This window comes from Argentina silus, assembly GCF_951799395.1.
Source record: "Argentina silus genome assembly, chromosome: 11".
NCBI lineage: Eukaryota > Metazoa > Chordata > Actinopteri > Argentiniformes > Argentinidae > Argentina > Argentina silus.
In genome coordinates this window covers 2316680-2338503 of record NC_139665.1, presented here as the reverse complement: position 1 = coordinate 2338503, position 21824 = coordinate 2316680, and the positions used below count along the sequence as shown (strand labels likewise).

Sequence of the window (21824 nt, the reverse complement as noted above, 5' to 3'; positions counted from 1 at the left end):
TTGCTGACAGTTCATTTTGATAGACTTTCTGAACAGCACAGAAAGGTAAACTTGTGAAACAAATAATACATGTTGAGCACAGAGGTGAACATAATTCAACATCAACTGCGGATCAAATTACTGCAGACAAGAAACACTAGTGGCTCTTGTTCTTACAAGTCCGTATAAGGTAGCAGCTGCACATGTAAACAACGCCATGGCGCCATGTTTGAGAGAAGGATGGATGAGGGGAACGGGGGAATGGATGGAGGGGAGGACGGAGGTGGTAAATGCTTGTCCAGGGTTCTGTGCTCAAGTTCACACCAGCGTCTCAGGGAGTGTATCTGCGTTGTCCGAGGACAGCAGCTGCCAGATCTGCCACCTGTCCCTCTGCCAGTCCTGCCACTCAGGGCTCATGGGTACCATGGCGTCCGCAGAGTTGGATGATCTCTGTGGCGTTGGCTTCCTGCTCTGCAGGGGGTGCCGGTGAGCTGCCAGGGCAGCAGGCTGGGTTTGCTGTGAGGCTGTGATGGAGGTTAACCTGGGGGCCGACAAGGCGGGGCTAACCTGGTGTCCACTGCCCTGTGGGAGGTCCTCTGTGCTGCTGGCTGCTGATTGGCCTTCAGAGTATGGGGTCATAGGGTTTAGACTCAGCTGGAGGCGTCGCCGCCCCACCTCGGTCTGGGGGCTGCTGCAAACCCGCATCACAGGGGGGTGGGGACTGCACTCAGCCACGCCCAGCGATAACTGTGTCCGTTGTACCAGCTGCCTCGCGTCGCCTTGGAGACTGTCGAGTCCTTCCTGGGAGCTGCGGGAGCTACCCTCCGACATGTTGCTATGAGAACCTGAAGACACAGGCGTTACGGTAATGATGTCAATGGGAGATTTGTTTCTCAAGTTTCTCAAGAGTAACATAATATACCACAGGACAGTTTGAAATACGTTATTGACCAGGATAATTATGAGCTCTCTCATAATTCTGCTCTCAGTTAGATGAATATAGATGATAGAATCATGTAAACAGTTTACCTGCGTAAGACTGATCCTTCAGCCCTGGTTTCAGAGTTGAATGCCAGGCTCCCCAGATATTAACATGCTCCTCTGATATATCTAAGAGAAATAGAATGAGACACTAGGGTATCACCATCATTATCATCATCAGCATTATCATCATCAGCATTATCATCACCACCACCAGCATTATCATCACCACCACCAGCATTATCATCATCATCATTATCATCACCACCACCAGCATTATCATCATCAGCATTATCATCACCACCACCAGCATTATTATCATCACCACCACCAGCATTATCATCACCACCACCATCATGATCATCACCACCACCATCATTATCATCATCAGCATTATCATCACCACCACCAACATTATCATCACCACCACCATCATTATCATCACCACCACCAACATTATCATCACCACCACCAGCATTATCATCACCACCACCATCATTATCATCACCACCACCAGCATTATCATCATCAGCATTATCATCATCACCACCAGCATTATCATCATCAACATTATCATCATCACCACCAGCATTATCACATCCAATAACGTATGAATGGACAGTGCTTCTCTCACCTTTGGAGGCCCAGGGGTTGGACCCAGGCTCCCGTGTCCTGCCTCCCACCTGCCCCACCAGGGTGTACTGTTCTGGAACACGGAAGAGGCGGTCGGACCCTGGGCTGCCCACCTCCCCCCGACGCTCCGACAGGATGGGGGAGTTGTTGTCGTACGGGGAGACCTCGCCACTGGACACCTTGTTAGAGTCACTGGAGGAGTGCCTCTCGTTCAGGGAGAAGGGATCGTCTGTTCGGAGTAAGTCAGGACTCCTGTAGAGTTGATGGATGGGAGGAGATGGATAAATGGAGGGAGGGGTTGAGTAAGGGAGAGGGAAAGAGATTGTGTGTGTGTGTGTGTGTGTGTGTGTGTGTGTGTGTGTGTGTGTGTGTGTGTGTGTGTGTGTGTGTGTGTGTGTGTGCGCAAGTAAAGATGGTGAACTCACTGTGAAGCCTTCCTCCGGAGCAGGTAGTCCACCACATCAGGATCGGTCTCCAGCAAACTCATCAAAACCTCATTCTGCAGATCAGGAGGCACCTGCACAACCGACAACACAGATCAAACAAGTAGACATTAGTCATTTGAGTGGCACCTGATCTACTGACTATTCTTTCTCCTTTGTCAACTTCGTTATACAGATCATACAGATATGTAATGTCATATGATGAACACTAAGAGGCACTGTTGAGCAAAACATCCACTTTGTGAAAGCAAATCCAAAAACATGCTAAAGAATGCGATGAAATTAAATGTCTCCCACATTGCATCTGAGCACTCAAATACATGGGACCTCAATGTGGCTTGGCAGCATAGCAATAACGGTAGAACACATTCAACAGAGGAGATTAAAACTGTTTATTGGTTTATTCCAGGAATTTAGGGCTCAGGGAACGACCTGTAAACATCAGGTATAAAGTGTCTCTACAACTCCTCCACACTTCCCAGAATTCCCTGTATGAGGGGAAAAACAACCTCTGAAAACTGGACCATGCAAATTCAGGGAAATGGTGTTGAAACAATCAGGGAGAGGGATTGGGCAGTAAGGCCGTCTGGCACCTGCTCAAAGCCATCGTCTGCAGGAGGCTCTGATGAGCCTAGGCCTATAAGCTGGGCTGCTCAGTGACAACACAGCCGGACGGAGCTCTCTCTCCATGCTATAAGACAGGGCCATTGTTCGGTAAGCCAAGGGGATTCTCTAACTTAAACACAACATAGGAATGTGTTACAGAGTGGCAACACTCAGAGAGAGAGAGAGAGAGAGAGAGAGAGAGAGAGAGAGAGAGAGAGAGAGAGAGAGAGAGAGAGAGAGAACAAATCTGAGAGAAGTAGGCAGGTGAAAACAGAACGAGGAGAAGCAGAGTTATTGGAGATGGAATGGATGGAAACTGTGTTTCCAGAATGTGTTATGTTATAAGCAGGCAAGGGTTAGTAGCCTACGCAGGGTCAGATCCTGAGCTACAGTATGGACGTGCCTGGCTTGTACACCATGTTCAAGAAATACAGTAAAACATTCAAAGCCTTTCTTCTAATTGAGAACAAGTTTATTGACTTTGTATCACATGTATTAAAACCCTGGTACTGTAGTTTAATAGGCAGGTAGAGTATAATCACAATGTAGGCACATAGTACTTACAACTATTTGCAGCTTGCACAATTGAATTTGCAATTGACTCTATGGACTATGGAAAAGTGAGGGAGGTTTTAATCCAATTAATTTGAGGTAATTTGCTAAATTAGTGCACATAAAAATGTGTAATCACTAATCACACAAAGCAGAAACAGGTAAAACAATTGTTAGTACTATGCAATCACTATCATTATATGTCTCTGTACTTGTACTCTGCACAATGACAATAAAGTTGAATCTAATCTAATCTAATCTAATTACGCTGTACCTGACTGTGTAAATACCATATAAACACATGGTTTTATTGACACTCAACGTAAAGTGGGAACAAACAAGAACATAGGGGAGAGTTTAAGCTTTCAAGAGAGAGAAGATAATCATAAAAGTATGAAGTGAGACAGATCTTCCTGTATATTAGAGAGCGTACTTCAACCTGCAGCAGTGCCAAGCAGTTAACATGGGGAGCTCAAATATCTCCCTGGGTCCCGTAAGAACCACGGCCCCACACCCACCATGAAGAGGGCCTGGCAGGTGGCGATCATCCTCTGGAGGACTGCGATGACGGCCGTGCTCTCCTCCGCCCGGGCCGAGCTCTGGACACTGAACTCCTTGTCTGAGTTCTTCTGCTTGTGCAGCAGGTTGGGCCCAAAGATGGTGGCCAGGTTCAGGGATGTCATCTTGTTCCCTGTGACCTGGACACAGTAACAGAACTAAGGACATGCATAGGGAATGGTTGTGTTGCACATGGTCTTAGCAGAACATAGCTTTAAACATAGACACATTTGTATAACCACAGATAGATTTGTATTGAAAGATGCATATAAGATGCATGACTCATGTTAGATCATGTGCAATGGTTAAACAGTCCAGCTGCTTCTGGCACGCATACTGTAGACACACGAGAAGACAGTGTTGAGAAAGGCAAGATCCTAATTTTTTAGATTACTATTCCATTGTCTTTCCTTTCATCTTGCGAGCATAACTAAGCTCATCATTGAACAATTGCCACGGTGGACTAAAACTGTAAACAACACTTTAACACAGTGCAAAGAGAAGTCATCTGTATCAAGCCCCAAAATAGCTTTGTCCATATGAAGCCACAAAAGAGTTACCGTGCGTCACAGAATCTAAATGACATCACAGTGTTTTTGTGGGCCTTTCCTGAGAGCTTGTGCCTTCCTCCCCCCTGCCTCCATCAGTCTCCCCCCTCTCCCTGGAGACCTACTCCCCCCTCCCCCCTCGCCCCGTCAGTCCCCATGGAGAAGCAGGAACACGAGCGTGATGAAACCGCTGATTTGCCATTCCCCTCCGAGTGTGAAGTGGTCTGACTTCCTGTACAGATTGCTGATACGGGGCAATCGTGTGGGAAAGTGCACAGGGACAAATGGAGCGTGGTGTGGGAGAGAACACAAGAGAACGCTGCGCCCTGGCAACCCGCTGTGGAACACCTATGAGCTGCCTAACACCGCCATAATCAGGTGCTAACACAAGGCAAATAGAATGTCAAGCTGCTATTCTCACTCATGAGTTGTCTTAAAAAGTGCAAAGAGGGTGTATGGGGAGGACTGGGAGGACTGGGAGGACTGGGAGGACTGGGAGGACTGGGAGGGGTAACAGTATTGGAGGGGTCTGGTGTTCACCTCCTGACTGTCTTTGTTGTGCCGGTCATGGGCGTGGTCGGCCACGGTGGAGAGGAACTCCAGGAGACGGTGCAGGGTGTCATTGTTACAAGCAGGCAGCAGGTAGACCAGGAGCTGGGTGGCACTCTGCTGCTCCTCAGGGTCAAGCACTACGTAGGAAGGGGAAACGGGTGTGTAAGTACTGGGCGGGAATAAAATGCACTTTTAAGGACCGGTTGAGAATTCAATCTTTTGCACACATACATGCACATACAAATGTTTGGGTGAAATGTCTGCTTTCTGATAGGCTCAAATGCACTGCTGTTTGTCTGAGTAGGGATTGCACCGTGTCCACTAAACTCTGGACCTGGGGTTAACTGAGGGTGTTATAGTTGTAGTGTGCAGCCAGCAGAGTGTGCTACTGTATGTGTGGGTCTATGGCAGAGAGTGGGTTTATAAGTGCACAGGGAGGGAAGTATCAGAGTTCTCTGCTCACACATGGTGTTGATGAAGGCTGTGTAGAGCTCCTTGGCGAGCAGAGGGTCGGCCATGTCTCTGAGGAACTCTTTGAGGAGGGCGGCCACGTCATGGACACTGTGCTCCTCATCCAACTGGACATCCACTCCCCGGTCAAACTCCTCCCGCAGCTGGAGAGAGAGAGGAGAGGGGGGAGGGAGAGAGAGAGAGAGAGAGAGAGAGAGAGAAACAAATCTGATAAACACTGCACATACAGTGCGGCAACTGACACACACACACACACACACACACACACATTTTAAACAACACATTTACAGGGTTGAAACTTGGTCCTCTATGTGTCCTTGCTCTCATAGAGATAAACCTCGTCCAACCTGTTCTTTTCCCAATCTCAGCCAGTAATCTGACCCTGGCATTACTCAGGATTAAAATGCTTCTACTTTTGGCCAGTGTGATAAGGAGCAATTATTGTGTAGTATGGACTCTTAAAGGTAGTTTAACAACATTTGCTAAATGTATAATTACTAGTTAACAGGAAACAAAATAGATGACTATTTTGAAAAGTTATAGTAGAAGAAATCTTGAACTGATCTTTGCACACTAATGCATTTTTATTATTTTTTTTGTGGGGCATTCCTCTTTTTTTCTTTTTTCTTTTCTTGTTTTTATTGGACAGAGACAGTAGAGAAAGACAGGAAGTAAGGTATATGTGTGCACTGTAGGCCATGGTGCTAGACCATTGGACCACCCCAGGCCGCACACAACTAATACGTTGATGTCTCAGTCAGCATGGCTCAGTCAGCATGGCAGAGGAGACCGGGAGAGAGGGAGAGCAGACATGGACACAGAAGAAAGATGAAAACAGCACTGGGGGGTGAGCAGAGATAGCCACCGTGACTCATGCCTACAGCTAAGTGTGATTGTGTGTTCTAAAAGCCTGCTTGAATTACAAATATGGCTTCATTACTGCTCGCTGGGTCCCTTTGTCAGTAGCGGCTGTACCTACAGTGAGGCCGGGCTCTTCAGCTGAGGCCTGTTGCACTCCACTTACTTTAATAACATGCTGAATTAATGGTAAGTGGCTTTACTCTCCATAGCAGCAGCGTTATGAAACACATGGCATATTCCATTAGCTTCAGCAAAATCATCAGACATACAAGATGATTTTCAATATCACATAACAGACTGAAATAGAATCTTCCACAACACAATATTGGGAGCCCTTGTTTCATGACAAAGATGCAGCCAAATGTGTTGCTTGTGACGACACGGCAATCGTTCATGGCTCAAGCGTGCCTAAAGATGACCTCATGCTCATTTTGTAAGGGGTTGCTAGATGGCGCTAGTAGCCTTGGGCTTGGGCCGGCTTCTTAGAACTAAATCAATAATCTGCCCCCAGTATCATTTATGCCCCCAGCCTCTGAACTAGACATCTTAAAACATACCTTTTCAGCCTTGCTTTAACTTCTTTTTTATTTTTTTTATTTTTTTTATTTTTTTTATGTTTAACAGTGTATTTCTTTAGAAGCAAACTACTACTGTGTTTTTGCACTTTGTGTAACTATTCCATTTACTTATTCAATTTAATTTCCATGAAGTAGAACAGATACACTGTTAGCTGAAGACAGTGAGACCATACTTTGGTATTGTATTCATTTACACTTTATTTGAAACATTCCAGAAACAACTTTCAAAAGTATATTCTGCTCCCACCTTCAGGGACAACATTCAGATAAAAAGAAATTAATGAATTGTGGTCTGAGACAACAGGCTTATGCAGCATGAATATTAAGCTTTAGGCAAACCTCCCACAGATTCTCACCTGCCTCACTCTTTTCTTTGAGCTTCCCACTCTGAATATCCCCACCGTCTGTAGACCTGGATGGAAAACAGGAGAAAATGAGTATCACCCTTCACTGGTCAAATCGATTGCAGCAGTATAATCATGGGTGAGACACATGACCAGACATCCACAATACATTTCATTCCAACACAGAGATAATCCTCACAGACAGATTAAACACTGTACCCTTCAGGCTGTCAGGAATGAGAGCCTGCAGCAGACATGACTGGTTTGGCAAAAGGGCATCACTAATGAAACCCTATGCCCAATATACAGTAGTGCAGTACCTTTGTGGTTCTGGTCAAATATGGGTCAGAGTGTGGAATTTGAGATATGGCCAATGATTTTGACCGTAGGGGTAGGTGCCATCTTTGAAAGGGGTGCGTACCGTACTTCTCCAGGTGCTGGCAGCAGCTGTCCACCAGACGAGGCACCTGCCTGTAGATGGGGTTGAGGCTCAGCCTCTTGTCGCGGTGCTTCTCTTTCTTGCTGGGCGTCTCAGCGGGCAGAGAGAGCTGCAGCGCCTCCAGCAGGCGGGACTGGTTATCATCCAGGTCTGTGATGGAGTCCACGGACATGCCCCCCTGTGAAGCCATTGAAATGTTACCTAACATGTCCATAAGCAAACACACAGACACAGACAGACAGACAGACAGACAGACAGACAGACAGACAGACAGACAGACAGACAGACAGACAGACAGACATCTGGTTAATAAAGGGACTGGGTGGGCGAGTGGCACTTCTCACCCTCCTGCGTGCCCGAGGCGCGGCTTCTGGTGTGTTGGGGGACGTGGACTCGTTGGCTGTCTCGGAGGTGGAGCTGAGGGAGGAGTTGCTGCTGGACAGCTCCTTGGTGGGCCGCTTCGTGGCAAACTGCAGAATGGAGGACACCAGGTCTGAGGGGTCCTTATGCTCCTCCCGAGCAGGAGGGTCCTGACGCAAGTTGTCCTGCCGCTGCTTCTGCGTACGGTCATTGGCAATCACCTGAGACAGGGGCATACCAAAGGCCTGGGGCACACACTCTGGGGGAGAGGAGAGAGACATAAAGGGAGAGAGGGAGGATATCAATGCTATGTTAATGACTGAGAGAGAGAGAAGTTTACGTAGAGAGAATGAGAGAGAAAGGAGAGAAAGTAAATGACAACCATGGAAAGAAAAAGAGGGCAGGAAACCTGCTAAAAAAAGCTGTTTACAGACTTGGTAAACTAGTGCAGTTTATGATAATCAACATCAAACGTATCCCCAATTAAACATTTCATTATGCCAGCGGGATTTGTGCTTTTATAGCCAACAAGAGATTACTACACACAGAATCAAATGGATTCAATGAAATCTGATAAAACTGCTTATCCGGCCGTTTTCCACAAATGAGTCAGTTAAAACTCCTCTGCACGTAATCCTACCACATTAGCAAGGCCTGCTTTGATTACAGACCGCCCGCTTCTCAACCAGGCATTTTTAGAACCGGCTCACGGCAGCCACATAAACTCAATTAACAGCTGCCGTGTGATCTACTTTTGGTTTTCTTTCAGTCTACTTGGTTCGACCCCTCACTATGGGACACATACTCTGTGTACTTATTTGCTGAAAACCCTGAATCATGCCGGCCAGTGATGTTTGTGTGGGTAGTGCCTACTGCCCGCCCGATAAAGGCCGCTGCAAGCGCTCCTATTTTATCCTTTCCACCCGAAGCTTACTGCGGTGCATTGTTGTAGCTAGCTACAACTTCACTTAACTGTTCCACTGAGAATCCTGGGACTCTCCCCTCAGGTTTTTAGCTCGACATTCAAAAAGAAGAATATCAACACGTTTTTTTACCGGTGTTCTCAGACAGATGCTCTCGCCCACCAGTAGTACTCCTGTATTCCGTTCCTTCAGTGGGCCTAATTCCTACCACACTCGACAAAGGGAACAGTTTGACCCCTGCTCCTGATAGCCCTGAATTGGCCTTGGAGGTTGCAGATAGCTCAGATAGGAGACTGAGACTGTGTGATGTGGATGGGGTACCTGCTTGTATCCAGGCAATTGGGGCGTGTTACAGGGTCCCATAGAGAGGAGTCGAACCAAGTCAACTGAAAGAGAACTAGAGGTTCCGAATTTAATCCAGGTTCTCTGAAGGAGATGAGGATGACCCCTGACCTCATTGCCCTTCTTGCGCTGAGCTTGCACCTGTACCAGGTGTGATTGAATAGCGGTCTTCAGCGAATAGGTACACAGAGTGTGTGTCCGCTAATGAGGTGTCTCCCTCATCTCCGTCAGAGAACCTGGGTTGTATTCATAACCTCATAACCTCTATTTCTCTTCTCATTCCCAGTTCCCAGGAGGACTGGTCTTGATAAAATAGGAAAACTGTTGAGAGAGAATGGACATTTATTAAAATCTGGCACACTTAAACCTTCACAACTAATAGTCTGCATGTAGGTGGATCCAAAAATAAAACCAAGAGTGATACAGTGTTTTAATCCTTCCTTCTAAGGTAAACTTACTTTGGAGTAAATCATTGTTGACATCGGACAATAATAGGACCTAGATGATTTACTACCGTGAACATGATTTACTACCTGTGTACATACAGGTTTACATAGTGAGCATAGCAGGGGTTTGCAGGGGCCGGTCATTCTCAGAGGTTTGATGCCGTGTGTGAACTGATGTCAGCTCATTTGCTGTGACTGTCTAAACATATGAGAGGGGGTGTTGCATCGAGTGTAGCATGATGTCACAATGACGTAATGCTATACTCTGTGCAATACCCACTTTCATCCGTTTGCACAAACACACCACAGGCCACAGGCCACATGTTCCACTCTGCAGACTGACTGAGCAAGTGGCTGAGAAAACACAGGCCCAGCTGTGTGTGTGAGAGAGGGAGAGGGAGAGGGAGAGGGGAAAGGGGGGGACAATCACTCACACTATGACGTGGCTCACAGGCTACACAACCACAGATGCTACGACACAGTGTGCTCTCTCTTCTACTACGTAGATTATGACAGCAAGGCTCACTTATGCATTACACACACACACACACACACACACACACACGCACACACACACACACACACGCACACACACACACACACACGCACACACACACACACACACACACACACACACGCACACACGCACACACACCACATGCATGTTTATAGCCGATACACATATTTTCAAACCTGTTTACATAAAAAGAGAGGGCTATTGCAGTCAATCTTTATGTCCCACAGGTATGGCTGTCACAACGAAGGACATTCATGTTACCATAGCTCACAAGCATCAAAGAGTGATGAAATAAGCTCTTGTTTACATGAAATACAGTTTTGGGCCGGGCCGAAAGACCCAACAGCTTGAGAGCAAATGTGAGACACTTGGACCTTTTATCTCCATCTAAATTCCTTTCCATCAGATCTCTCGCTCTTTGCCAAATATGCTGTCTGTGGTGCAGAGTGGCCGTATTTCAGCCAGTCCCCTTACAAGGAGTCGCGGCACTTTTCTAAATATATCCTCCTCCCAGTTAAATATGTCTGTGTTTTCATAACCACACTATTCACCTGGGGTTGGAAAACCGATGACGAGCTTCTGTTCTCTTGAGAAACTTTGAGAAACGTGTCTTCATGACTGTAAGTGAAAATGTCAACTCAAAATCTTCACATAAAATGAGGATAATCTGATAATACCCAACCTGAATGTTTTCTGCTGGCTTTCTCTATCCTGAAGTGTCTATTTTGAAGCACTGCAGTTTAAGGACCTGCCTTTGTCTGCTGCCCTGTTAAACAATGTTGAGAATTGCAAACAGTGAACTGCAAACATCAGCCAGACTTTCTCTAAAAGCCCAGTAAAGGGCCTGTGCTTCTCTGAGGCAGAGTGGAGTGAAGGGACGTCACCTGACAGTGCATACCTTTATCTTTGTTCTTCTCCTTCGCCAAGGAGTCCAACTTCCTCCTTAACGACTTCTTCCTCTTCTGTCCATCTAAGTAGAGAAACAGAGAGAATACACCCCGTCATACACTGTACTCACACACAATGAACTGCCACATTAGACTAACTCACCATTTTGGTAATGATCAGACCACTTCGTTTAAGCAAGAGCACTTCTCTTTCAGTCAACTTGGTTCGACCCCTCACTATGGGACACACCCTCTTGTGTACCTTATGCTGAAGACCCCTATTCAACAATGCCTGGTACAGGCCGGTGACGCTTGAATGAGATTAATCCTTTCCACTCTACACTCGCTGACTCTCAGAAGAGTGCTGCAGTCGTGTTCTTGTAGCTAGCTATAACTAAATTAAATTAACTGTTCTACTGAGAATGCTGTGATCCTCCTGGGGTAGTAGGTTGTCTCTACTGGAATCCTGCTGTTCAGCTCGACACTCTAAAAAGATTATCGAAGAATTTGGCAAGCCAAGTTCAACGGTTCCCACCTTGTGAGGCTAACACGAGAAGGTCTGTAGCTAGCTTACGTTCTCGCAATTCTTTTAAATAGTTTGAACCCCTGCTAGCGAGACGACAATTCCTCAAGTTATAGGCTTATAACTTGCTAGGTCCCTCATGTAGGCAACGGCTGGCACTTGGACGGTCGGCTAGCTTGAGTGACTCATAGTTTTTGGACTACTCAAGCCCTTGGCTAGCTTTGACAAAGCACTTTGTGTGAGAAGTATTAGCGCCCTGTTCACAGGAGGGTTGGCTAGTTAGTGTTCTTAGTTCTAGGACTACTTGAGCACTTACTAGTTTGACATAATACCTAGCTAGTTACAAAGTTACAAAGTCTGCTCATCGCAACTTGCTTCTCCTGAGGCTCTCCTGTCCCCCCGAGGGCCCCACTTAATGACAAACGGAGAGAGGAATGTACCTTACGTGTAAAGTCTAAAACATTAAACCACCCCTTAATGCTGTAAACACAAGTTTTTCATAGAGCATCATTCCACTGTGCATATCAGGTTAAGATCACACAGCACACAAACGTATCTTGATAATAAGATAATAATAATAATAAGGATAATAACTTGATTTATGACAGTCTTGGACTAATTCACACTTTCAATGGTAAATATCGACTGAGGATCCTCAAACTGAGGATGCTTTTTAGTCTAGGACTAGGCTTAAGCCTCGTCTGTGAAACCGGCCCATTAACACTTAAATGAGGGATTAATCTTGAGCAGGATTGAGCCGTTTTGAAAAGAGGAACGTTTTGTCAGCTGTCAACAAGATCTATGACAACTTTGATTAATGCAATAGAAACCCTGGCTTCTAGAATTATAGGGGGTTGGAATCCTCATTGGCTAAATACACCCTCTCATCAACTGCCAAAACGTCCAATCAGGCAGACATGTAATCTGTCTTCAATAACATGATTTATTATTTAACTGTTCGTGGTGACTCAACGCAGTTGTTACTCCATCTAGCCAAAGCTTTTACCCATTGGCTCTTGTCAAATCTACTGCTCTTTTATGATGGCACATGGTGCTGAGATTCAATTCATGACCTCTACGTGCCATCATTGTGGAATAGAAACTCAAAAAGAGAGACAATATGAGGGCGAGGTATAGAAGTATGGAGAAGGGGGGAGAAAGAGAAAGAAAGAGAGGGAGAGAGTGAGAGAGGGAGGGAGGAAATGGTTTGGATTCTTGTCAGATGGCTGAACTGCACGGAAATCCCAGGAACCTCCAGTCCTCTCTTCCTGACTCCAACGACTCGTGAAATGATCCAACGAACCCTTTTCTTTTCTCTCTTTTTGGAACACATTGGGCCTTTGAACACCGGCAGTCCGACCCAGGCACACAGAGTACTAACAGAACCAGCCGAGTGAAAAACCCACATTCGTAGTGCACACGGTGGAGGGGTTATGGAATTCATAAGGAACACAGACAACACATTAAATCATTCTAGGGAGAGGTATAACCTTCCCCTGGAATGCAGGGCCTGAATAATATACTGTACAGTCCTGCAGAAAGCGTGACTTGCCCAGGATCTGGCCCTGAGTGTCGCCTGACATTGTGACCAAACCTTCAGACTGAAAGTGCTTAGGGGTATCATGTGATCTGAAGTTTACATCTCAGATCATACACACTGAGCAGCTTCCCTAAACACACTCTGTAGGAGAAGGTAATGGTTGTCTGGTGTGTCTGTATTTAATGGGATTACCTGATATTGATTTCAGTGTGGTCAAAGGCTTGATACTGTACATTAGAATATTGTTTGTTGAAATACTTGTAGGGGTGAACAAGGAGCTTACACACACACACACACACACACACAAACACAAACAAACACACACACGCTCATGCAGGCAGGCAGGCAGGCAGGCACACATGCACACACACACACACACACACACCTTTAGGTATGGTGATCTGACAGCCCAGGTCGTAGTCCTGATGAAGGCGGTTGAAAGCCACTTCCCGTAGGCGTGCCCGCTCCAGCTCTGACAGGCTCTGGATGGCCACCGGCTTGAGACGCACACTCCGCCCTGACAGGCTGTTCCAGGTGAAGTCACCCTGAGAGACCAATGGGAAGAGAAAACTACTTGAGAAAATTACAGTCATTGTGCTTCCGTCACAAACTCCTATCCCATGACACCACCCTCATAGTAAAAGCTCTCCATACACACCCAGCAGCATCCTGTGCCTGAGTAACTACGGCAGGCTTTTAGAAAGAGCAACTCAGGACAACTGGCCTCAATGATGGATGTATACGCTCTGCATATAGCAGACAGTATAGCATATGGCCAGGGAGACAGAGAGGGGGAGTAATGGGGGGAGTTATGGTCGGGGGAGTAATGGTCGGAGTGAATGGCTGGACTGGCAGGCAGCCCAAGAAGAGCTTCCTAATGAACTCATAAGTCATCTCAATCCCCTGGATCTATGGCCCTGCATTCCCCTATGTCAACTCTGAGAGCTGGCAGACAGGGGAGTCAGACGTATACACTCTGATGGATCAGCCAGAGATGTGGACGAGGGAGATTGTACTCTTTAGTTTCCAAGTTCACTTTGTCTCACTATCCTTCATAAAGTAGGAGATGTTTATGGAGATGCTTTTTGAAAGTGTTGTGTGGAAGTGGTGTTGCACTTGAAGGAAACTGCAAAACACACACACACACACGCACACGCACACGCACACGCACACACACACACTTATTTGAATTGATACAAGCATGAAAAAGTCTCTCTCTAACAGAACCTTTTGAGAAGGAAAGGCTAAATCCTCCCTACGCAAGTAGGTCTATTCTTGCAAAGGTAATCTAATCTCACAAAAGAGGACTCACTATGTGTCCTGATCCTGCCTTTGCACACTCTTTAAAACCTCACTTAGCATTAGACGGTGGTTATGCAATAAGCCTTTTGGGTTTTTCTTCTCTTCAGATACCAGACCCACCTAGTGCTCCCAAAATGACCCAACCAGGAGGAACAATCCCATCATTCACCAGCCCGTGAACAACAACATGTGGAAATAACAGCCCTACGCAGCTGTAAGAGGATGAGCCTTTCACCCACCCTAACGCTGTCTAACTAGGATTCAGCACAACAGCCACATGGGCTCACTCAAAAATAAACCATTTCATTAGCGCTGCTCTGTGCATATGAAAGCACCCCTGTTATGTTGGCCCATTACCGGCGGCTCCTAGCATGAAGCCCGTTCCGTCCTGGTCCCCTCCACTGGGCAGGCACACAGCCTGAGGGGCCACGGGGACGCCAGTGGTGTGTCAGTGCACGGCAGTTGTGAGATTGGTGGGGCCGGGAAAGAAAAGAGAAACAGCTGGAAAGGCAGGGGCTGCTACTCGCTTGAGCTATTCAGCTTAGCAGGGGGTTGAAAAGGACGGATGATTCTCAATTCCACAGAATTCTGTCTACGGAACTTTGATGGAATGTTTATGGAACAGTGTTACTGCAGGCCTAAATTCTATACCCTGTAGCAGGGTTTTTATGAAGCACTAAAAACTTCCTTCTAACTTCACAACCTCCGATATACTGAGTGGAGGACAGCAACAGGAGGGGGATTTGACTTTGAAAGTGCCTGGTGCACAAAACTAATTTGTTACATACCAGCAGGTATTAAGAAACAATAAAGATTATCCACTGGGTGATCTGATGGGTTGTACTTATTTAACACAGCCATATTGTGCTTCCTTGACATGCCCAGAGAGAGAGAATAATGAATAATTTTAATCTCAAGATTAAAACTGTTGCCATAAGTACTAAGATTCACATTCTACACCATTGTCCCCAACTATGTCTTGACTGTAAACCTTTGCCTGCAGAACAATCATCAATATTCTGGGGAAAACCTCTATATTAAACTTGGCTAAGGACCACAGAGTTGACGAGGGATTATGGTTCACAGTTCAGTATTAACCATAGCTACTCCTGCCCCAACCCCCCCAGCACTGGGACCTACTCCTGCCCCAACCCCCCCAGCACTGGGACCTGCTCCTGCCCCAACCCCCTCAGCACTGGGACCTACTCCTGCCCCAACCCCCTCAGCACTGGGACCTACTCCTGCCCCAACCCCCTCAGCACTGGGACCTACTCCTGCCCCAACCCCCTCAGCACTGGGACCTACTCCTGCCCCAACCCCCTCAGCACTGGGACCTGCATGGTCTCCCATGTATGGGCTTCTCATTACATAAACACAGCATTAGTTCTCCCTCCACCCTCCCTCCCTCCACCACCCTCCCTCCACCCTCCCTCCACCACCTCTGGGGGTTTTAACCCACTCACTCTCACATCATATCCACACTGAGCCTGAAAACAAGTTCACCTTCAATACCAGCTGGTTCCCCTGACCTGTGCATATAGAATGGCTGTCAAATGGGATTCCATTCCAAAAGTTGCCATCAGTTCAATTTAATTTCCCAGTGAAATCGGGAATTGAAGCTTCCACACCAAATTCCACTGCCAAATCAGCTGGAAGATACATAATTATACAATACAGTTCCTTATAATGCCTGTAAGTACATTATATTGTGATACTCATGTATTGCTCATCAAAGGTGATTTTAGTGTGATGAATGTAAAATAATTTGACCTTCAAACTGTAATGTGTGTTTACCCTATGGTTGCCAAGCTTCCTATTCTGTTTACATTGTATAAACGGTTGGTTTAATCTGGTTATGTAATTTGCATTTTACATCTATATTATTTCTGTCAACAGATGATGTTGCTGACATCCTGTTATCTAACAGTAATCTTATCTGTAACATAATTGTATTAACCATTTTGTTTAATGTAATTTCATTTTATACATTTGAAAAAGCTTTTGAAACCTTTAATGTCTTGAACCTTTAATGACATTTTGAATGTACCATTGACTATCATGTTATGTTGTACTTTGACTTGCAGGATAACATTAGTCTACAGCAATTAGACTTATGTTGAGGCATCCAAAACAGTCTGGTTGCATTCAGAAAACATGAAATGTACTGTAAATAGGGAACAGAATGCTGCGGTATTTGACTTATGGCCATTCAGTGTAGATTTACCCTGGACGATTGTGCATGTGTAAACTATAAGGGCCATACTGTGCTGTCATATCAAACCATCAAGCCTGTTCAACATCTGGATGTGAAATATCCTCTACATCTATGCACATGCACATACTGTACATACTGTATCCTCACTTGTACACACTGCTCTTATACTACATACTACTGCTCTTATACTACATACTACTGCTCTTCTACCACATACTACTGCTCTTATACTACATACTACTGCTCTTATACCACATACTACTGCTCTTATACTACATACTACTGCTCTTATACTACATACTACTGCTCTTATACCACATACTACTGCTCTTATACTACATACTACTGCTCTTATACTACATTCTACTGCTCTTCTGTACATATCTGTCTCTGTAGTGTACTCTGCACAATGACAATAAAGTTGAATCTATCTATCTATCTATCTATCTATCTATCTATCTATGTATCTACATGCACATTCATTCAGACAGTCTTCAATCAGAGCCAGTATCTTCATTTATCTTGTCCAGACTTCCATGCTAGTTAGTTTGGCAACAACTAAGCTGTGACTGTTTGTGGGGTAATCTGTGTCAGAGAAGCCAGCCCTACTGTACGTGTCTACTAATTAATAGATTACTTTCTTGCACGTTCCCACAAATATACATATTAATGATTCCTACAGTATGTCCATTGTCTCACATTAGACAGCGCGACTGTCTGCACTGATCTGTCTCATATCTCACAAAGGGTAATGGGATCAAAAGTAGCACAGCTAAAATGTGCTGTCATGTTGTCACCTTGGTTAAATGTGTAGACTGAATAATCTGTCAATTATTCTCATGTTTTTCTCCAGCTAATTTTTTAGCTACATGTCCTTTAAACTACCAAACGACGTTGGTGGTTGAAGGTTATTTAGTTTGGAAATGTACATGAAAACTAGCATAGACTGTTCAATGAGCCAGCCACAAACTAGCATAGACTGTTCAATGAGCCAGCCACAAACTAGCATAGACTGTTCAATGAGCCAGCCACAAACTAGCATAGACTGTTCAATGAGCCAGCCACAAACTAGCATAGACTGTTCAATGAGCCAGCCACAAACTAGCATAGACTGTTCAATGAGCCAGCCAGCTGAGCAACTCACATTTCACATAAAATGAAATGGGGTTTTTTACCCGCAGCTGTGCAAACTTAACAGTGCATATACATTATTCTAAAAGTGACTTCATGCAACAGTAACTAACAATGTATATATCTAGTTTTCATGGTTTTATAACATATAAATAGCAGTCTCATATGAAACAATGGGAGGGCGCATGAATCTCACATATTAGGATCTATTTTATCGCGGATGCTTTCCAATCTTCAGATCTGGAGAATGGTTCCACGTCCTACGAGACAGGTCGGTCAAGGCTCAGAGTGTCGCGTAGGAATGAAGACACCGATCGCAAGACGGCGTTAAATCAGCATAATGTATTTTTACAATCTCAATGATCAAGGACACAGGAGACGCAGAACAATATGTTTCCATGGTAACATCCACACAGAGACTCAAGTGTTGCAGGATATGAGGAAAACATTACCATGGCAACCTCCATCGAATTGACAATTACCTGAACTTGCATAAGAGACTAACTTCGAGGATGGACATGTCAGAGATACACAATCAGTTACACCATAAAACATCTCTTCTGGTTAGTGCACCGACGAGAATTCTCTGTTGTCTTATGTTAAGAATAAATAAAATATTTCCTTCAGCTTTCAATGACACTTAAGTCATCTAACTTATCCATCATCAGCAGTAGCAGACACCATTACATTACATCTGTGTCTTCCACATCATTGGAAACACTACTGAGTAAAGTTGGGAACAATAGCCTTAGCTTACACTCTTCCAAAGACAATGTGTTCTTCATCTCTATTAGATTCATTCCTGGCTTGAGTACTATCCCCTGCTTTTGAAGGTTGGTTATCACACACACATACTGCTATGGCATTGTAATTATTATATGTTATATGTTATCACATTGCAGTTATTACTATGTTATGGCAACTGGCAGCCATAATGGCAGCTAATAGAGCAGTATTCACATTATTATATAAATAACCCATTAAAGGACCAACGAACTGTTACTGAATATCACAATACATCATTTAGAATCCAATTCACTCAGAGAGAAAACAAGAGGAAACATCTCCACACCGTGACTGTGGACAAGCAGTTGCTCCATGAAGAAGAATGCACTCTATGCACGTTATGGGAACATCTGCTCCCAGTAAAAACACGACTGCCTCTGTAATCCTCTGAGGAGGACATCACATCGCCGTGCACATCTGGGGAGGAATTTGAGAGGCCTCCCATTTTCTCACAGGGACACCGGCTGATACTGTGGTCCAGGAAAGGAGGGGGGATTTGTTGTGAGATGAGATTGAAGAAATTTTACTTTTTCATCATTTCTTTTTTTTCTTTTTACAGGTGGCGTTTACTCTGACAGGTAATGGATGACTTGTGTGGAGATGGAACGCCACCAAAGTCAACATCTGCTTGTAATTACACCGCCGCTGGCCCTCGCTGGCCTGTCAGAGACAAAGGATTAATAGGCTCCTCCACCTGCCGGAATCTGTCCGTCTTACTGCCCGAGGAAAGGTGGGACAGGGTAAACTCCTGGGTAAAATCAACGAAAAAGTAAAATAATCAGGCAGTTTGGGGGCTTATGAGAATCAGAAGGTCTCACATGATCAGCATGCAGCTAGACATGAGCAACCATAGCAAGATAAGAAAGCTATGGTGGAGCAGAGATTGAATAGATATCAGAATAGTGTATGCATCGTGTTACAAGGGATGGGTAAATGAGCCTTGCTTATTAAAATGATGAAGGGAGACCATGCGGATTTAGCACTCTGGAGAACATCCAGTACATCACAACCTCAAAACACTGTCATGACATGTTAATGAGTGAGCCCTTGGGCAACAATGAATTCCAACCTAGAGGTTAAACGTATAGATGATATATCACTCTTACATAATCTGAAAACAGGGCAACTCAGGTATCAAGTACATCTAACGGTTATGGAGAAGCAAGAGTTTCTGGGTGAGATAAAATCAAACCTGCTCTGCAGTATTTAAACATGCTTTTTTACTGTTGACAGCGATTTGTGAAAATGGTTTCACAAAGAAAATGTATACACACACCATTTAGTGTCTGTGTAACTGTTTGAGAGAGAGAGAGAGAGAGAGAGTGTGTGTGTGTGTGTATGTGTGTGAATGTGTGTTTGTGTGTTTGTGTGTGTGTGTGTGTGTGTGTGTGTGTGTGTGTGTGTGTGTGCGTGCCTGTGTGCGTCAAAGAACCTCCTTGAACATATTTCCTCCCACTTCCCTGCTCAGTCTATAATATGACTTAACTTGTACCCTCTCACCTCCTTCCCTCTCTCCCCCCCATCCCCCTCTCCCTCCCCCCTCTCCCTCTCTCCTCCCCACCCCCCTCTCCCTCCCCCTCTCCCATCCCCCTCTCCCTCCAGCCCAAACACTGGGCTCTCGTTCAAGCACTCCCTGCTCTCTCTCTCTCTCTCTCTCTCTCTCTCTCTCCTCACAGCCAAGACCTCCACCACCAAGGAATGTGTGTAATCTCTCCTACATGCCAGGCGGAAAATCCCTAGCCTTGCTGATCAACAGTGCAGTGAGCTAATGAACCTGGTTAATTGTAATATATTACGGAGAGCTTTCGATGATTAGTCAGTGCTGGAAATGTGTGGAAAGTATGCGCTGGCTCCTCCAGGTGGGAGTGCTGCTGTGTGATTGTAGCTGGGTCTGCTGATTGGTGCTACAGAGGCAGCCCTCTCCCTGACTCCTGCTGCTCTGCCCTCTTTATAACAGGTCAGGGCTAAATCACCTAAGAGTTAGGATTTGGACCAGAATCCAATTTTTTATTTTTTTTTATTGTCATTTGTTCAACCCTTTGCTATTGAAATGCTAATGTCGAAATGTTTCTCCCGTGCGCCAGTCAATATCTCAATGTGAACTTAATGCTTCAAACAACTACGCAAAAACACCTGCTGCCAAATATTCAAAGGCTGAGTGGTAATCACAAAGTAATCAAAGCAAGAGTATAATCTAAAAACCTCTCTTTCACACGCAAACACATTAACAAAGAGGCCCACATTTCCCATGCATACAATTTGTCATGCATACAACCACACACACACACACACACACACACACACACACGCTGACATGCAGGGCCATCTGCTTAACACATGCACATGTCAGCCTATTGTGTTTCAAAGTGGCCATGCATTTCTGACCCCTACCCCTTGGAGCTGCACACTGATTAGGCATTGATCATATAAGGTACAAACCTTTTCAAAAGCTCCACAGCTGTGGACACAGAACGGCCTTTCTGTAATTGCTGTTTGTAATCAGTCACAGTGAGAACTCCTGAGCTAGCCTACATGAGGAGAGGCAGTTCCATTCCTCTTTAAATACATCATTATAGGGCTTAGCATGTATTTATCGACTGGAGAGAGAGAGAGAGAGAGAGAGAGAGAGAGAGAGAGAGAGACAGACAGACAGAGAGACAGAGAGAGAGAGAGAGAGAGAGAGAGAGAGAGACAGAGAGAGAGAGAGAGACAGAGAGACAGAGAGAGATGTTGTGTCGTAAAGCACAGGTAATAATCCTACTGTTGGGCTGCTTCCATAGGTTCCTTGTGGAGACAATCAGGCACACATACCTTTATTGATTAGGCTTGTAAACCAAACAGCTGTTGCTGGAGGTAAATACACCCATCTGCCTGCCCTGAAAATGATGAATTCAAAGCCCTATACAGCTCACCCTGTATGTGTGTGTGTGTGTGTGTGTGTGTGTGTGTGTGTGTGTATGTCAAAGTCAAAGTCAAAGTCAAAGTGGCTTTATTGTCAATTCTTCACATGTCAAGACATACAAAGGAATCGAGAGGACGTTTCTCACTCTCCCACGGTGAGACAGATAAAGTGCCCAGGCACAACAGATAACACATACTAAACGTAAAACATTCAATAAAAATAATTTAAACAGTGCAAAAAGAGCAGTCAGTAAAGACAGTGAAGTCAGTAAAATAGCAGCCAAATACTGTGTATTATGTATAAAAAAATAATAGTGCAATAGTGCATTGTAGCAATAGAATAGTGGATTGTCCAGAGTCCGTGTGTTTTGGGGGGGGGGGGGGGGGGGGGGGGGGGGGGTGATGG

The 21824-nt window shown here is 45.2% G+C and overlaps 1 protein-coding gene across 1 annotated transcript in view; it reads right to left on the bottom strand.

Annotated features, from left to right (window-relative positions):
• Positions 1 to 212: 212 nt before the first annotated feature.
• The window catches only part of LOC310811659 (rho GTPase-activating protein 6-like), a gene marked incomplete at its 5' end in the record, with an annotated part of 52034 nt that continues 30422 nt past the window's right edge, over positions 213 to 21824 (bottom strand). The window contains 12 exons of the mRNA XM_083679895.1: positions 213 to 824; positions 1009 to 1089; positions 1595 to 1845; positions 2019 to 2110; positions 3713 to 3892; positions 4841 to 4989; positions 5316 to 5466; positions 7119 to 7174; positions 7528 to 7723; positions 7890 to 8164; positions 11032 to 11103; positions 13469 to 13628. Of these exons, the coding sequence (XP_083536021.1) occupies positions 298 to 824; positions 1009 to 1089; positions 1595 to 1845; positions 2019 to 2110; positions 3713 to 3892; positions 4841 to 4989; positions 5316 to 5466; positions 7119 to 7174; positions 7528 to 7723; positions 7890 to 8164; positions 11032 to 11103; positions 13469 to 13628 (2190 nt within the window). The 3' untranslated portion in view covers positions 213 to 297. The remainder of the gene's footprint in view (positions 825 to 1008; positions 1090 to 1594; positions 1846 to 2018; positions 2111 to 3712; positions 3893 to 4840; positions 4990 to 5315; positions 5467 to 7118; positions 7175 to 7527; positions 7724 to 7889; positions 8165 to 11031; positions 11104 to 13468; positions 13629 to 21824) is intronic.